Source organism: Leptinotarsa decemlineata, unplaced genomic scaffold, assembly GCF_025532065.1.
Source record: "Leptinotarsa decemlineata unplaced genomic scaffold, Ldec_3_MD MMD2_tig00004204_RagTag_RagTag, whole genome shotgun sequence".
NCBI classification, from domain to species: domain Eukaryota; kingdom Metazoa; phylum Arthropoda; class Insecta; order Coleoptera; family Chrysomelidae; genus Leptinotarsa; species Leptinotarsa decemlineata.
The window spans coordinates 1,423,031-1,441,668 of record NW_027412603.1 but is presented as its reverse complement, the minus strand read 5'-3'; the positions used below and the strand labels follow the sequence as shown (position 1 = coordinate 1,441,668).

The window sequence follows — 18,638 nt, the reverse complement described above, 5'->3', positions numbered from 1 at the left end:
TTCTTTAGGTAATTTTAAGACGAAATGTTTCCATGAACATGGGTCCGCAAATTCTTCGTTCTCATGATACAGGGTGTTAAAATAAAAATAAATATTCCTAAATATCTTAAATATCCTTCACCTAATTTTGTTGTAATTTGGCAATGGTATTTATAACATTCAGGAGCTAATTAAGCCCCAACGTGATTCGATTTATTAGGTCCAATGGCGTCTCGAGAGGGATTTGAATGAATATTAATGACTTAAAAATGTACGCCACTGATTTTCGTGCAATTTTTATTATTTCTTTGAATTGAGTCATTGGAAAAAATACAACTTTTTTTCTCCTGGATTTCTCTCGTATCTTGCTTAGTTAAAAAAAAAGTCGACCTAATTGCATATCCATGGACCTCACTAGGAATAATATAGGGAATTAAATGTTTCTTTTGGAAATTATCATTTTTACAATTTTTCATTACTAATTATGTAACAATAAAAACAAATATTAAATAACATTAACATCTAGACTAACGAATTGCACTAAATTAAGTGTTGGAAATGGCCTCCTTCGGCTTCAATACAATCGTCTAGCCGCCGCACTCTTCTGAAAATACCATAAATAATAATGAAGGGTTGCCTTGGAAAATGATTGCAGCATTTAATGAACAATTTGACAGTTGTCAACTTTATGAACTTTTAATTTATAATTGTTATAAAAAGTGTGTTTGGTGGTTATTTTTCGAACCATTTTTGTAAAACATGGTTCAATTTACTAACAGTGAAATGGCAGATATGCCTGTTATGGAATGGCTCACGGAAACTCGAATGCTGCAACACGCATTCACCATGAAAGATTTCCTCAGCGTGTAGTGCCTAAGAGAAGAACTTTTGTACGTCTCCATGCACGACTTTCTGAAACATGCAGCTTTAAAAGATCGACGGTTGTCATTGGGAGGCCTGCAACGGTACGAACAGTTCAAATTGAAGAAGCTGTTTTAAATGAGATTGAAGTAAATCCGCATACCAGTACTCGGAAAATAGCTGAAGAACTGAATATTACCCATATCACAGTGTGGCAGATTTTAAGAGCCCAGCAGCTATATCCCTATCACATGCAACGTGTGCAAGTTCTATTGCCCAGAGATTTGCCTGTAAGACTAACTTTTTCTAATTGGTTACACGGTAAAATAAGAAGAAATGCGGGTTTCCTAAGTAGGATATTGTTTACAGATGAAGCTTGTTTTTCTCCCAATTCAATTATTAACTTCCACAACTTATTGCTGCGTTTCAAAAAACATAAAACTAGAGACTGGGTGACCCCAGAGGTGAAATGCTCTAGCTTGAGATTGAGGGAATACTTCAACCTTCAAAAAATGTATCCGGAACTTAAAAAATTATATTCGACTATGAAAAAGATGCACAAATTGCTCGTAAAAAACACCAAAAAACAATTCTATCAAGCTAGAATTGAGTCTAGTAGTAATTTATCAAAAGAAACATGGAAAATGGTATCTGAATTACAAGTTTCAATATTTAACAATATGTCAAATTTTGAAATCACTACGTCTAGCGGTGTTGTAACTAAAGACCCCAACATTATTGCAAACGAATTCAATTCTTTTTTTATAGAAACTCCTCGGAAATTGGTCGAAGATTTAGACGTGACAACGTATAATACTGGCTCTCTGGTGAATGAATCATCCTCAAGATTTTACTCATACCCGTTTAGTGAGAGTGAATTTTTTGAACTAATGATGAAGAAGCTGAATAATAAAAAGTCGTCAGGGAACGATGACGTTCCGGCATTCATGCTCAAAAATACGCTGGACATATTAGTAAAACCTCTTGTTTTTCTTATCAATTTAAGTTTTTGTTCTGGTGTATTCCCTGAAAGATTGAAAATAGGCAAAGTCGTACCTATTCACAAAAAAAATAATAAACAGTTGATGAATAACTACAGACCCGTAACAGTAACATCAGTTTTTTCAAAATTTTTTGAGCACTGTTTTCTAAATAGATTTTTAAGATATCTTGACAGAAATAACATTACTTCGGATACGCAGCATGGGTTTCGAAGTGGAAAATCCACTAATACCGCGATTCAATCCATATATGACAATTTAGCTGATAGCATAGATGCTGGCGAGTGCCCTGTTGGGATTTTTTGCGATCTCAGCAGGGCATTTGACTGAGTCAATCCTCAGGTACTATCAAGAAAGTTACATGAGCTGGGTTTTGGGGAAATTTGGAATAATTGGATCGATTCATTTATGTTTGGCAGAAGCCAATATGTAACCATCACCAATGTAATTAATGGTAAAAAAAGAATAATGAACTCTCAACGGATACCTCTATCACTCGGAGTACCACAAGGTTCAGTTTTGGGACCTGTACTATTCCGAGTATATATAGATAAAATTGACGAATCTGTTCCTGATGCAAAGTGTGTGAAATTTGCTGATGACGTTGCCACGATTGTAACAGGCTCCGACCAAACAAGTATACAACGAAAATGCGAGCAAACAATGAGATCATTGAACTGGTGGTTTTCCAGTAATTCGCTTGTTTTCAATCCAAATAAAACAGTAATTATTCAATTTTGTAATTATCAAAAAGTTCTTGACCCACTATATATTGATGTGAATAATCAGCTGCTTCAATTGTCAAAAAGTACTAAGTTTTTGGGTGTTGAAATTGACAAAAATCTTAATACCAAAATTGCATTCTTTAGCATTCAAGCTACGAAATCTTAGCTATATTCTCAGTCTAGATCAACTAAAAATTATATACTATGTAAAGTTTTTTTGGCTCAAAAAAACATCATCAGAAGTATCACTGGTATAAGTTACATGGAGTCCTGTGAACCTTTTTTCAAGAAATTACAAATACTGACTTTACCCTGCTTGTACATAATGGAAATTTGTGTCTTACGTTTTTCAAAATGAAAGTCAATTTCCTTTAATAGGCTCTACTCATACAATTAACACTAGGCCAAAAAAAATATATCATGTTCCTCTAGCTCGAGGGCGGATTGCTCTTAAAGGTCCTAATGTTGCAGGTCCTCGTTTGTTCAATATTTTACCAACTGAAATAAAAGAAAGCAAAACATTAGAGATGTTCAAAACAAAGATTAAAAATTTTTCAGTTCTGAATGCGTATTACAGTGTTGATGATTATTTAACGTAAGTGTATGTGTGGTGTGTGCATGCGTTTTTGTGTGTGCTTCTAGTTTTAGTATAGTAGTTTATAATTTTAGCTTTACTGACTTTTCCTAATACAATTACTTATGAAATTGTCGAACAGGAAAATAAAGGATTTGATTTGATTTGATTTGAACAATCACATTTGGGCCGAAAACAATCCACACGCCTCGATAGAAAATGATTTTCAAGGACAGTTTTCTTTTAATATTTGGGTTTTAATTGTCGGTGACCATCTCACTGGGCCTCACTTCCTTCCACCTAGACTTAATGGAGAAGAATACCGAAGGTTTTTAGGATTTGTTTCACCTGGACTTTTGGAAGAAATTCCAATCATGGAAAAATTCCGTATGTGGTACATGCATTTGGTGCTCCACCACACTTTAGTGTAGTAGCACGGCAATTTTTGGATGAAAATTACCATAATCGCTGGATTGGGAGAGCAGGCCCACACCCATGGCCACCTCGCTCACCTGAAATGAATCCCTTATATTTTTTTATGTAACAAGATGTATTACTGATATATTTTATTTCATAATGTATATCATAATTGATATTTACAGTGGGAATGTGGGAATGTGGGAATATATATATATATATATATATATATATATATATATATATATATATATATATATATATATATATATATATATATATATATATACATACACAGAACACGGAGCGACACCCGAGAAAACAGCTCATCATATATATATATATGCAATTGGCGGTGCAGCCAATTGCAAAGGTAGACAACAACTGGTTACCAAAAATAAAAAAAAACATCACATATGCACGGTGTCACCAACAGGAACTAACCGCACATTTGTGGTTTCAATTAGAAGACCCAGCATTCCTAGGCATCATCTAACATCACCACGTAGGCAGCTATAGCTACCTGCGTGACTTCCGGGTCCAGGATATGAATACAGACATATAGATATTATCGAGTGTGTATGATACAAATCAAAAGAAGGAAAATATATATATATATATATATATATATATATATATATATATATATATATATATATATATATATGTATATATATATATATATATATATATATATATATATATATATATATATATATACATATATATATATATATATATATACAGGGTGTCCCTGGACTTTCTCTGTTCCTCTCGGGAATGTATAGATGGGGTCAAAATATCACCAGTACTTCATATAACTTTGTTTCCTAAAATCCTTCGTTACCAAGTAACGGGCCCTCGAAGTTACAAAATGAAAAATGTTTTTCTTTGATAACTTTTCAAGTGAATATTCAAAATCATCCAAATTTTGGTAATTGACTAAACAAATGAATTCCTTCGATGAGCTTTCATGCAGGAGTCAGTTGTTTTGCTACAAAGTCAGGAACGGACTACCCTCGATGGTCCACACCCTAAAACTTTGAAATGACAGATATTTTTCAATATTTTTCAACAAATTGAGGTTACTTGGACAATTTTATGAATAAAAGTACTCGTGTGGAAAGTCGATCGGAGCAACGAGCCTTGATAAAAATGTAGTTTCACTCGACGACATCAAACCCGCTCGTCCACCATTATTTGAAATGAATAATTATCAAAGCAGAAATAATAATGATAACGTTAATTCAACAACATTTATCCTGAGATGTCTACCATTATTCGAAAATATTAGTTTTTAAGGAAAATGGAAATGATAGGTAAAATGTTCATAACGAATTTTTATAATGCAAACACGTTTAACTAACGAAACTCAAGAGCCTTAAAAGCAAACAGAAATGAAAAATCCGCTACAGAAATTGCTCGATATGACCACCTTCTCTCTCTATACATTTTCTTAGTCTGCGAAGACACCCTCTCTGTACTTGAAATAGCATTCCAGGGTCGTTTCATATGGCTTCACAATGTAATGTTATTCTATTCAACAATGCATCTCTTGTGTGAATAGGTGTAGCGTAAACAAGGCTTTTTAGATGCCCCCCCAGAAAGAAATCCAATGGATTTAAATCCGGAGACCGCGATGGCCATGAATATGGCCCACCTCTACCAATCTATCTATTGTGGAAAATATGGTTCAGATGGTCACACACAATCAAAATAAAATGAGGAGGAGCGCCATCATGCATAAACCACATATCTCTTCGGGTTTGCAATGGAACATGTTCCAAAAGTCCATTCAAATCGTTCTGAATGAACTCCAAATAACGTTCTCCATTCAATCGGTCCTGTAGAACGAATGGTCCTATAAGATGGTTTCCTATGATACCAGCCCAAACATTCACGTTGAATTTCCGTTGGTGTTTGGTTTGCAATAATTCATGGGGATTTTCTTCGGCCCATATATGGAGATTATGAGAGTTGATAACTCCATCTCTACTGAAACCTGCTTCATCAATGAATAAAACTCGATTAATAAAAGTCATATCCTCTCTTTGCCTATCCATGAACCAATTGGCATATTCCAGTCGTGCTGGAAAATCTTGAGGTGTCATGGCATGTACCTTCTGGATGTGAAATGGGTGGAGCAGTTGTTCCCTAATTATTCTATGAATAGTGGACTTGGATGTATGGAACTGTTCTGATAGATTTCTGATGCTCATAGAAGGATCATCAGCGACGGCTTCCAAAATATTTTCCTCCAATACAACGGTACGTACAGTCCTAGGAGCGCCCTCACCACCTCGTTTTGGCAAAACTGTACCTACAATAATATCGAAATAAAATAACGTGCTCAAATTAATTATCAATTATTACATACCTGTCTCCCTCAAGCTGCGATCGACACGCTCGAATGTTTCTCTTGACGGTACCGTTCGATTGGGAAAATGCTCGGAATACAGACGACGAGCTTCTGCAGCATTACAAAATGCTGGTCCATAAAATACATGCATATCTGCATATTCATTGAATGTAAACTGTTCGGCCATATCAAAAAAATTCAAAATATCCTATAGAATATTGACAATACAATGATAGTCATATGACAACGCACCACTCAACAAAACAAAATCGCATTCCAGTTTCTCATTTTTTATCAAAACTTTCTAAAAGGTTTTTTTGTCAACATCTGTGAAAGAAATGGAACATAATTATTCCCTGGATATTTTTCACCTGATCATGTGCAGCCGTTTTTGTAGTTCATTCGTTTGCTTTTTATTAGTATAGTAGATATTTTTTCCGATGTGCGTTTTTTCAGCTAAATTTAGATTCGTGTTAAATAATTTCTCCCATAAAATTATAATTATCAGTGAAACTCCTCAACAGTTTAGCTGTGGAGAAGAATTTGAAACATTCGAATGTTGAGTTTCATGAGATTCAGATAACTGATCAACACGAAACGTGATTATTCCACACGTATTATGTACATACAAAATATGGAATGAAATCGATATTTCATAGTAGAGTAGCTTGTTAGTTTAAAAACAACACGAATCTACAGAACTTGATATTTCTTCTGAAAAAATATCTGCTATCATAATTGTGACTTAAACTTCCATATAGGTACTGTACTTTTTGTTTACGACTTCATTTTAGCATACTTTGTATTATTCCTGTTATAAATGTTGTTGAATTAACGTTATCATTATTATTTCTGCTTTGATAATTATTCATTTCAAATAATGGTGGACGAGCGGGTTTGATGTCGTCGAGTAGTACTACATTTTTATCAAGACCATTTGCTCCGATCGACTTTCCACACGAGTACTTTCATTCATAAAATTGTCCAAGTAACCTTATTGTTGAAAACTATTGAAAAATATCTGTCATTTCAAAGTTTTGGGGTGTGGACCATCGGGGGTAGTCCGTTCCTGACTTTGTAGCAAAACAACTGACTCCTGCATGAAAGCTCATCGAAGGAATTCATTTGTTTAGTCAATAACCAAGATGATTTTGAATATTCACTTGGAAAGTTATCAAAGAAAAACATTTTTCATTTTGTAACTTCGAGGGCCCGTAATTTGGTTACGAAGACTTTTAGGAAAAAAAGTTATATGAAGTACTGGTGATATTTTGACCGCATCTATACATTCCCGAGAGGAAAAGAGGAAGTCCAGGGACACCCTGTATATCACCTATTGAATTACCAATTAAAATCAGTCTTTGAGTTCCCTTTTCAAAAAAATACTCTACCAAAATATTCGATCGTTTGTTCAAATTACCTGGAGAGTTAAGTCTCTTAGATTGATTTTAATGATCTATATTCCAAAAGTGGTTCTTTGTGTACAGATTTTCAACAATCGAATACTCACTTTTTTTAAATAATATAATTTGTCAATTTGTCCAATTCCTTGGTTGGAGGTTAACTTTCATTTGTCAAATTGTCCAATTTCATGGTTGGGGGTTACCTTTCATAGTTATTTCAGTACTTGAAACTCAACATTTTTTCAGGAAATGTGATCACGGCTGACAAAGTATTTTCCATGGCTCAATTCTTCAATATTCTACAAATCACAATAGCTCTTCAGTATCCTTCTGCAATCACCTTTGGCTCTGAAGCTTCAACATCTGTCAAACGGTTGGAGAAGTTTCTTATTCTCAGAGGAAAGAAGTCTAGTAATTATGAAATTTCCGAAGGGCAGGGGATAATACTGACAAACGTTTCCGCTTGTTGGGTTCCTGAAAATTATACACTGAAACATATCACGCTTCGAATTCAACCAGGATCACTATGTGCAATTATTGGGCCAGTTGGAACAGGAAAAAGCTCATTTCTACAGGTAGAAACACAATATTTTTCGAAATGAAGGTTGGTGGTATATTCTTTATGATTGCATTGCATTAAAATTCATTGATAATGAACAGGTATTCGGAAATCGCCAAGCTATCAGTAAAGGATTTTCAGCTATAATATCCCAAGGACATTGATAACTAACGAAATAATTTTATCACAGTTTTCGAAAGCACGTTATTTGGTAACATCCCGACGCCGAAGGCGGAGGGATGTTACCTAAAATAACGTGCTTGAGGAAGTTGTGATAAAATTATAAGTTATTTATCAATGTTTCATGGATATTCGGTGAGAAAATTTTTTGCAATTCGAACAAAATTATTTATTGAAGACACAGTTATTAAAAGAACAATTCGTATAATGATATTCCGTTGATCTTGCTGTATTTGCCTCGGTTACTGCATAGGTGTTTCCACGCATACTATTGATTATTTGGTTATGATGTTCCTGATCAATATTCAAATAAGGTTTAATGGAATTTCCATTATTGTGCCCAGTAATTTTCAACAATTGCTGTTCTTGAACTCCACTCTTAGCTAGTTGACTGACTGCAGTTGCTCTATTAGAGTGATTGGTTATTTTCCTCTGTTTCGTATCCAAGCCAATTGCTTCAGCAGAAGATTTCGTCCATCCGTTGATTATATTTCTATCCAGAGGCACATTGTCATACCAGTTATCGCTTCCTGTCTTCCAGTGACGATTTGGCCTTGAAAATAGTCTATATGTCTTGATATTTGTGCCTCGTTTTGATAATAATTTAATGAATAATCTGACAAGACAAGCATTGTTATCACTATTTTGAACTAACCATTTGCTAGAGGCGCAGTTCTTTGAACTCCTTTGGCAGGTTTTACTGAAAATTGGATTATATTCTATCCTATTAGTTGGAGATCCATTGTTGTCCTTTTCGATATGAAAATAATCAACTAAGCAAGCAGCACCTTCACCACCTCTCCAAGCCAATTCCACCGCTGCTATGTGATAAAATTTGCGTAGGAGTCCTATAGGGGTATTTTCATCCCAAAAGTTTATAGTTTTACTCATTTCATTCGGAGTTAATGGTACTGAGCTTGTTTTGCGTTTAGTGGGATCTGTTTGTAAGTTTCTTCGTGCTGCGTCGCGTGCATTCCGCGCTTGTTTGAATGCAACACTTTTAAAGGGGTCTAGCATGATATTATACTCCGTGTAATACTTTTCTTGTAATAATTTGCTTGTTATATTCCATACGGTTTTAACAGTAGCCTCCTTAAACTCTGTGCTATCCTTTTTTCTCATATTAATCATCCAATCCTTGAGTATTAATGCAAGCTCTTCGAGAGTACGATTTCCATCCAATTCATATTTTCTGGCGTCACAAAACTCCATAAATATTTTCCAAGTGTATTTTTTACTATTGACAGTATTTTTTGGTGTATTTTCTTCAATGATTTTGTCAATTGCCGCATCATTTTGAATACCAAAGCGAGGAAGTGACATTTTCGAAATAAATTGAATTACTGAAATGTCAAACAACTTTATTGTGTTGGTTGCTTAGCAATGTCATGACATAAGTATAACTACCCGTGAAAACTATCCATGGGTAGTTATCAGTGTAATGATGGTTTCATTGGTTATTTCGACACACATGACTAGAAATAGAGAAATTTGATACGATAATTTTTTTGGCAAAAAATTTCCAGCTATAATATCCCAAGGACATTGATAACTAACGAAATAATTTTATCACAGTTTTCGAAAGCACGTTATTTGGAAACATCCCGACGCCGAAGGTGGAGGGATATTACCTAAAATAACGTGCTTGAGGAAGTTGTGATAAAATTATGGGTTATTTATCAATGTTCGAGGGATATTCGGTGAGAAAATTTTTTGCAATTCGAACAAAATTATTTATTGAACACACAGTTATTAAAAGAACAATTCGTATAATGATATTCCGTTGATCTTGCTGTATTTGCCTCGGTTACTGCATAGGTCAGTATTTTTTGGTGTATTTTCTTCAATGATTTTGTCAATTGCCGCATCATTTTGAACACCAAAGCGAGGAAGTGACATTTTCGAAATAAATTGAATTACTCTAATGTCAAACAACTTTATTGTGTTGGTTGCTTAGCAATGTCATGACATAAGTGATAGCTACCCGTGAAAACTATCCATGGGTAGTTATCAGTGTAATGATGGTTTCATTGGTTATTTCGACACACATGACTAGAAATAGACAAATTTGATAGGATAATTTTTTTGGCAAAAAATTTTCAGCTATAATATCCCAAGGACATTGATAACTAACGAAATAATTTTATCACAGTTTTCGAAAGCACGTTATTTGGTAACATCCCGACGCCGAAGGCGGAGGGATATTACCTAAAATAACGTGCTTGAGGAAGTTGTGATAAAATTATGAGTTATTTATCAATGTTCGAGGGATATTCGGTGAGAAATTTTTTTGCAATTCGAACAAAATTATTTATTGAACACACCGTTATTAAAAAAACAATTCGTATAATGATATTCCGTTGACAATGACTTTGTCAATTGCCGCATCATTTTGAACACCAAAGCAAGGAAGTGACATTTTCGAAATAAATTGAATTACTGAAATATCAAACAACTTTATTGTGTTGGTTGCTTAGCAATGTCATGACATAAGTGATAACTACCCGTGAAAACTATCCATGGGTAGTTATCAGTGTAATGATAGTTTCATTGGTTATTTCGACACACATGACTAGAAATAGACAAATTTGATAGAATAATTTTTTTGGCAAAAAATTTTCTCTTTAATTCACTATTTGTTATCAATATACCTATGGGATATCTCCAACCCCAAGACTAGAATTCACTATTTCGTGAAAAGTAATTTGTTTTGAATAGAGTGGAACTCTGAAACTCAGGTTTTTGAACCGTCATGATGATATGTATGATGATACTCAGTGAAAAGTACATGTTATGATTTTTTTTTCATTTTCGAAAAATCAAATACCCCATTACTTTTTTTATTTCACTCGACTTGTTAGTAGTGTATTAATGTGAAACTACCTCGACCAATTGAACTGAAATTTCACACATACTTTTGATTCTTCTGACAAAGCAAGATGATTGAATACAGCCATTTTGAATTATATAAATCAAGTTGATGGCTTCTCAATAAGGAGGTTGATAATTCAAAATACAAAAAATATATTGTATCACTATTACATCAGCAAAAATGGACACGTTGAAGTGTTATGCAAACTAAAAGCGTGAAATAATAATGAAAAAATTAAAATTTACTTTTTGGTCAAGATGATGCCCAAAATCAATTTCAATAGAAATACTACCCACTAAATATTGTCAATATCGATTATAGTAATTATGTTCCGAAATGTTTTCATTCTTATTTCAGTTACACGATAAATGAAATTCTGTAGACCGGCAATGCTGATTTTGAGGAAAACTTATTTCTCGCGTTACAGTCCATCACTTTGCTACAACTCAATGAGTACTTGATTCAGAACATTTTTGTCACTATTTTCTTTCTCACTTTTATTTTATTTTCATTTTCATCATTCAATTCATAGTACTTACATCTGGGACATATAGCACAAGTTTTTAGCGAAACTATGAATTGAATTCAAGTACAATATCGAATTAAAATCGATGATGATGATTTTCAATAACTGGGTAGCTATAATTTATTTTAACGTAAAGTAGTTTTTCATTCTGAACAAAACTCACTTCATTCCTTCTAGTATTTTAGCTCAGTGAGCTTAGTGGAATCTTTGCCTGAAAAAATTGTTTTCTAATAGTTTTTATTTTCATGATCTTACTACGGTGAAATAATGACTTTTTTGAAAAAAAATTGATGTTGTTTTTCTCAGCTCCTTTTGGGTGAACTCTCTGCGGAATCTGGAAAAATTTGTATCGAAGGAGAGGTATCATATTCCTCTCAGGAACCGTGGCTGTTTTCATCAACCATTCGTAACAACATTCTTTTTGGACAAACCTACGATGAAACTTTATACCTAAACACAGTTAGAGTATGTTGCCTTGAGAGAGATTTCGAACAGTTTCCAAATGGAGATATGACTATCGTCGGTGATAGAGGAGTCACTCTAAGTGGTGGTCAAAAGGCTAGAGTCAATCTCGCAAGAGCAGTCTATCGAAAAACCAACATTTATCTGATGGATGATCCACTTTCAGCTGTAGACTCACATGTGGGAAAACATCTATTTGAAGAGTGTATAGTAGAATACTTAAAAGGGAAAACTAGAGTCCTTGTGACACATCAGTTGCAGTATTTGAATAAAGCCGATCTGATCATTGTTATCAATCAAGTGAGTGAAACTCACAATCATCCCTATTATTTCAGTATTCAATTTTATTTTCAGGGTGTTATTGAAGCTCAAGGAACGTTGGCTGAACTTTCAAAGTCGGGCGTTAATTTCACTGAAATGTTAGTGGATGAAAACACAGCAGATGAATCCGATCCGGAAACTACACACAGTGAGGTCTATGCTGAGGAAAAAAATATTTTGTTCCACCAGAAAGTGAGTGAGAATCTCATTACACAATCAAAATCTCATTTTGACGTAACCAATAGTTACGGTGGAAATTCATCATTTCAGTAATTCAAACTTTCTTGATAAAACAATTTCAACTTCAAACACAATTCTCAATTAACATTATTGAACATTATTGTGAACATTATTGAAACTCTAGAATTGCACTTGTAATATTGGTTCATTTGCAGTTTTCATTTGAAGAAATATATCGCATACTTACCATTATTCGGAAGTCTATGATATATTGTTTCTGCAGTATGAGAGTATGAAAACAGCGAAATGCCCATATCAAGGTCGAAATGGTTTCTAGGGTAGAAGTAAAGGTACCTGGTAATCGTGGAAGTTAACACTTTATACGAACGTTGAATAATGTTTGCTCTTGCCAAATCCGTGATGAAATGGCTTTCGATATAAAACAAGGTCTAATCTGATTACGTCATTCAATGTCAGAAAATTTGTTTTTTAATTGCATTTACTAATGGTTATTTCGGTATTTCTATACTTTTGGGACGCTCGATATAAGAGCACCTACATTTTAAATGTTGAACAATATTATGAAAATAATTTTCATCCATATAAACTGCTCATTGTTAGCCGAAAAACAAATTGATATTTGAGTATTGCATTTTCAACTTTTTGAGATAAATGGTCCTTTTTTTCAACGGAAAGCTCTAGGGAACACCCAATACGCTTTTTTTGAATTATGTCCTGAATGGAACGAAAACCCGTGTTACGAATTACACGTTAAAAGGTAAGACCACGTTAATCCTTAGCTCTCACAAGTTTAGACTTCTAAGGGTTGTCATTCGTAGGAGTGCAATAGCTGGTTAACGAAAAAACAGATTTTAAACAGACTTTAAACTGACTTGTAGTATCTGTTTTCGTGTATTTCGGGGTATCTTAAAGTTGCTTAAAGGTTAATGACTGAGACCTAAAGTTTCTTTTGGTGTTTCTCATGGAATCTGGCACATACTTTGGTTTGATCAACTCACTTCCTGGAATTGCTCACAATTGTATTCAGTTACGAACCTTTTGCATTGATTCTATACAGTGCTAGTCAAAAGTCCCCTCCCCCCTCGTATCTTTTGAACGGGTATACTTATAATAATGAAATTTGGAGTGTAGAAATAAACGGATGTAGGCTTCTTAACTGGTCATAACAGGTGACGAAATAGTCATAAATGACGTCACAAGGCCACTGTGACCAAAAATTTTAAATGGGACCCTATGGTAAGTGACAGCTCGTTTGAAAGGTATTAAAAATACCTATTCAGTCATACCAATTTTGTTTGGGTTTCGGCTGATTTTGATTGATTATAGTTTCGCATTTAATTAATAAAGATTTAAGAACCAGTTCTTATAATAAGTGTTCAAAATGTGCTCCATCTACTTCCTGGCAGTAATGCATCCTATTGCTTAACTCTTGTCGTACTCGTCCCAGTGTGTCAGCGGAAATTGCCCTACATTCTTCAACAATTCGTTGTTTCAGAATGGCAATACTGTCAGGTGCTGTAGCGTAAACCTTAGATTTCAAGTACCCCCATAGAAAAAAATCTAATGGTGTAAGGTCCGGTGACCGAGCTGGCCATTCGATCGAACCTCGCCGTCCAATCCATCTACCACGATATTCTTCATCTAGGAACCGTCTTACTGCACCGTAATAGTGTGCAGAAGCACCATCTTGTTGAAACGTTATTTCCAAGTTGTCGAATTCATCTGGATTATCTTCTAGAATTTCAAGAATTAACGCCTCAATATCAGTTTGTAACATCTCCAGATACAATTCACCGGTTAAGTTAGCATTGAGAAAAAGAGGCCCAACTATGTGGTTTCCCAAAATACCTGCCCAAACATTTACTTTTTCTGGAAATTGAGTATGTTTTTCACGAAAGATGTGAGGATTTGTGTCACTCCAATACCTCACATTTTGAGTGTTAACATTTCCATTGAGAAAGAAAGTACTTTCGTCACTAAAACAAATTGTCTGTATGTAGCCTGGTTGTTGGTTCATTTTATCGGACATAGTTTCACAGAATTCTAGTCTTCGGTCGGGGTCATCATCTGAAAGTTGGTGCACCATTTTTAATTTGTATGGATGAAATTTGTTTTTAGCCAACACCCTATGTACTGTCCTTTGACTGACTTCACAGATATACGCAACTTGGGCTGTGGAAGAAGTAGGGTTCACTACCATTTCTCCAAGTATGTCAATTTTTTTGTCATCACTAATTGTTGGTCGACCAGATCGTTTGGCATCTTGAACACTACCTGATGCTTCAAACTTCCGAAGAAGCTCCCTCAAATAAACCCTCGATATAGGGCGATCGGGGTATCTCTCATTAAACAGTCGTTCCGCTGCATGGAAATTGTTTCTACAGTCACCAATTATTAAGATAGCTGCTACTTTGTCGGCTACAGTACGTACCATTTTGCCTATGTAAACACTTAAACGTCTCGTTAAACAATAGCTTAGGTAAATTTTCAAGGTATAAACACTTTTGACAAGTAGATAATTCAAACACGTCAACCTTTTTGACAATGAACCAGAGGCGTACTTTAAAATCTTTATTAATTAAATGCAAAACAATAATTTTCCAATTTCTTCAATTTATCAATCAAAATCAGCCGAAACCCAAACGAAATTGGTATGACTGAATAGGTATTTTCAATACCTTTCAAACGAGCTGTCACTTGCCATAGGGTCCCATTTAAAATTTTTGGTCACAGTGGCCTTGTGACGTCATTTATGACTATTGCGTCACCTGTTATGACCAGTTAAGAAGCCTACATCCGTTTATTTTCACCCTCCAAATTTCATTATTATAAGTATACCCGTTCCAAAGATACGAGGGGGGGAGGGGACTTTTGACTAGCACTGTATAACTAGTTTTTTGCACTCAAGGATAAATCACTTGAAATAGCTAATGTCCTAGCAAAACATGTTGTGATATATTTTTCAAATAAAAGTTGTGGAGATCAAATTGTGAGGTGTAGTTTTTTTTTTAAATATTCAAGAGCCAAGTCCACAGAATCTCTTATCTAGAAACTCATACGGCCGAGCAGGTTTCCAGGTCTACCTCCATAGGCTGTCCCATTAACTATTCGAGAAAATGAAGCCGAAGTATCAAACTCTTCATTTCAGTGATTATGTACCGATGATTCGAAGAACAGTGACTTATTGAACTAGCACAAAATGTTACTATTTATTATTCTTAATTTCGAATTCACGATAACAGGTTTATTGTCTGAGTTGCATATCAAAATAAATGATAATAATTTCTCAGGTCTCCTATGTGAGTCTCCGCTAGCTTTTTCATATTTCTGATTGCGAACTATCGTAAGAGAGGTTAGCTTATCAAATGACAATTTTTTAGCTCCTTCTTCTCTGATCCTCTATAATTTCACACCATCAACTTTGTAATATACAAGTTGCTCAACCATTATGAATTCAAATCTTCCAGGCAATCATACATGAACTAGGGGCTCTGAGATTCTGTTGTGAATTGAATTCCAATAAATCTCTTTCATTCCCAATATCTGTAGACTCAGCCAGTACGAAAGCAATAAACTGTATTGAAAGTAAGCTTTTCAACACAACTCTCATAACGAGTTAGAGTAGTTGTACTCCTTTCTATATTTCTGCACCATTCAGTTCGCATAAATATGTTAGAAGGTTGAGGAAGGGGTTTTCCCTATCCATGGATTCACATTCATGGATACAAGGCTAAGTACTTTGGGAAGTAACCTGATGTGCCAGAGGTTTGACTCCATTGGTTATCATTATATAAGTCCCAGAAACGATTATGTAGTGAATTGAACAAATATAGAATGATACAATTTTTCAAAATATTTCAAAAATTATCACACGTTGAATTTAAGTGGAAAAACTTTCTTTGGGGAACTGTTCTGATAAAATTCAGTGTGACGATCAAACTGAAACAGATTGTTATATATTTGTTGAAAATTCCATTCAACGGCCATTCGTAAATGAAAATCATCACTCTCCAATATACTCAATATTGTGCTTCAATTCGGGGTGGCGGGGAAGCAAATGTGTGACAGGGTATTTATAGACTCGAATTTCTACTAAAACTTTTATTTGTTGGAAGCGTTGGAAATAAATATATTTTATGATAAACCCAAATTTACAGCTTTCAATGAGTAACTAGAACTATGCAGGTCTCCCCTGTTGAATTGGTGCATTTTGAAGCAATTCACAAGCAGTGTTTTTGAATCAATAGTCGGTGATTTCAATATCTCATAAAAATTAAATAATAATTTTTTCAGATATCTCACATAGGGTATTGATGATTCAGAAAACATTTATGTTATTTCAGGTACCTATTACATGTACCAAAAAACAATTACTGAGTCAATTTACTTGAAACTGGTTCGTCAAACCGAAACCGGTCGCAACAAATAAAAACCTAGAAATTATTTTCTTTATGTTATATTCATTATGCATTTTTACAAAATGAATAGGTCATTAATCGAATGAATTTATAGACTGCAAGAATTGATAACATTTAGACTTCAGCTTTCTATATCTATTAAAAGTTGTCTTGAATATGCATCAGAATGAAAATATATCGAACATTATATTCTCTTATGCATTAATTAACAAGGAATCGAAATCAATTTTATCGAATGGATTTCAATAATTTCTTTCATAAAAAATTCAACTTAAAAAGTTTTAATGATTTTTTTTCCAATTTGAGTGAATATATATTTATATTACTACCACTATTTTTTCGAATGATAGTAACCATGGACATGTCAAATATTTATTCAATTATAATGCTACACTATGATACCAACCTCAATTTCAGGTCATGGGTAATATCAAGAATACTATTAATGAAGATATTGATGATGATACAAAAATGTTTCCTCTCAAAGAGTTCTTCAAATCTGCAAAATCTAAGTACCTGCTTGCCGTTTTTATCTTTTTCGTACTTCTCTCTCAGGCTTTTTGTACAGGGGTAGATTATTGGACATCATTTTGGTGAGTACAATTGGAAATATACATTTATAGTATATAATAATATTATAATATAATAGTTAATAATAAAATATCGATGGCGAAATCATTGAATAGGAAAACATTTTCGAAGTTTATATTCTTTTGAAGAACTTGGGAGATAATTGGAGAAGCAAAAACCGTGCATTTTCAAAAACTACAGATGAAGTGAAAGAGCATATCTAAAAGTTGATATGACAACGAGCCGATTCACGGCGGATGGCACATTGGACGTTTCTGGTGAGCCAGACAACAAATCACTTTTGAAATGTAATCCAGAGCATATTTGGACATTGTCTACCCAACCAAAATATTTTCGACAATGCGGTGTTGCTACTTCCATAAGAAAGTAGTAGCAACTTTGATTGTTTTCTTAAAAAATAATGACCTCCAAAAATGCGGATATCTTTGAGTTAAGGAATACTAAGGTACCAAAATTTGGTTTAGCGTTAGTTGATACTTGAAGGTCACCCACATTCCAGCGTTATCTCCGTAACTTCAATACAGAGTGATGAAAAATACAGTGTTTTCGTCTGCTTGAAGAAGTGACTGAAAGTTGATAATTTCGAATGTGACACCCTGTGTATCACTACAAATTCAGGAGGCTGGTGAAATTTGCCTACTGCTTCCTGCATTCATCGTGACAGATCTGATTTCATTGAAACCCAAATCTTCAAATGGTTAGGTGATCCTTTATAACAATTCATCTTTCGAACACACGGGTGTTTTGTGGAACTTTTTCTGTAAACATTCCTCACAAATAAAAATTCAATGAATCAGGATCGGGTGATCTCGCTGGCCAATTCCATGGTACCAAGCGCATTATTCACCGATCATCAAAAAGATGTCCACTTCTGCGCTCATTTCTCTTGTACACTGTGCAGAAGCTTCGTCTTTAGTACCGACATTTTCGATATTCTTCGAGTAGCAGATTATCGACGAAGCTCTCTACAGAAGGGGAGAGTATTGTACCTTGGGACGATTTTATTGTTTTAACCCTTTCGGTCACGAATTAATTTCAATGAAGTAACAATTCTGATTTTTTGCACAGTGATTAATTGATTTTTTCAGGATTTTTAAGAATATTTGCAAATTTGTACGTACCCCTAATTAAGGGTTGCAAAATGTAGTCAGTTGACTACATTGTCATCAAGTGGTGAATTTGGTTTGTA

General features: G+C 34.3%; 1 protein-coding gene across 3 annotated transcripts in view; it reads left to right on the top strand.

Moving 5' to 3' along the window:
* The window catches only part of LOC111515228 (ATP-binding cassette sub-family C member 4), a 259,515-nt gene that overhangs the window by 128,156 nt on the left and 112,721 nt on the right, over positions 1–18,638 (top strand). For all 3 annotated transcript variants that reach the window (XM_074178643.1, XM_074178644.1, XM_074178645.1), the window contains 4 exons: positions 7,566–7,894; positions 11,763–12,218; positions 12,273–12,431; positions 17,276–17,451. In XM_074178643.1, coding sequence (XP_074034744.1) covers positions 7,566–7,894; positions 11,763–12,218; positions 12,273–12,431; positions 17,276–17,451 — 1,120 coding nt within the window. The remainder of the gene's footprint in view (positions 1–7,565; positions 7,895–11,762; positions 12,219–12,272; positions 12,432–17,275; positions 17,452–18,638) is intronic.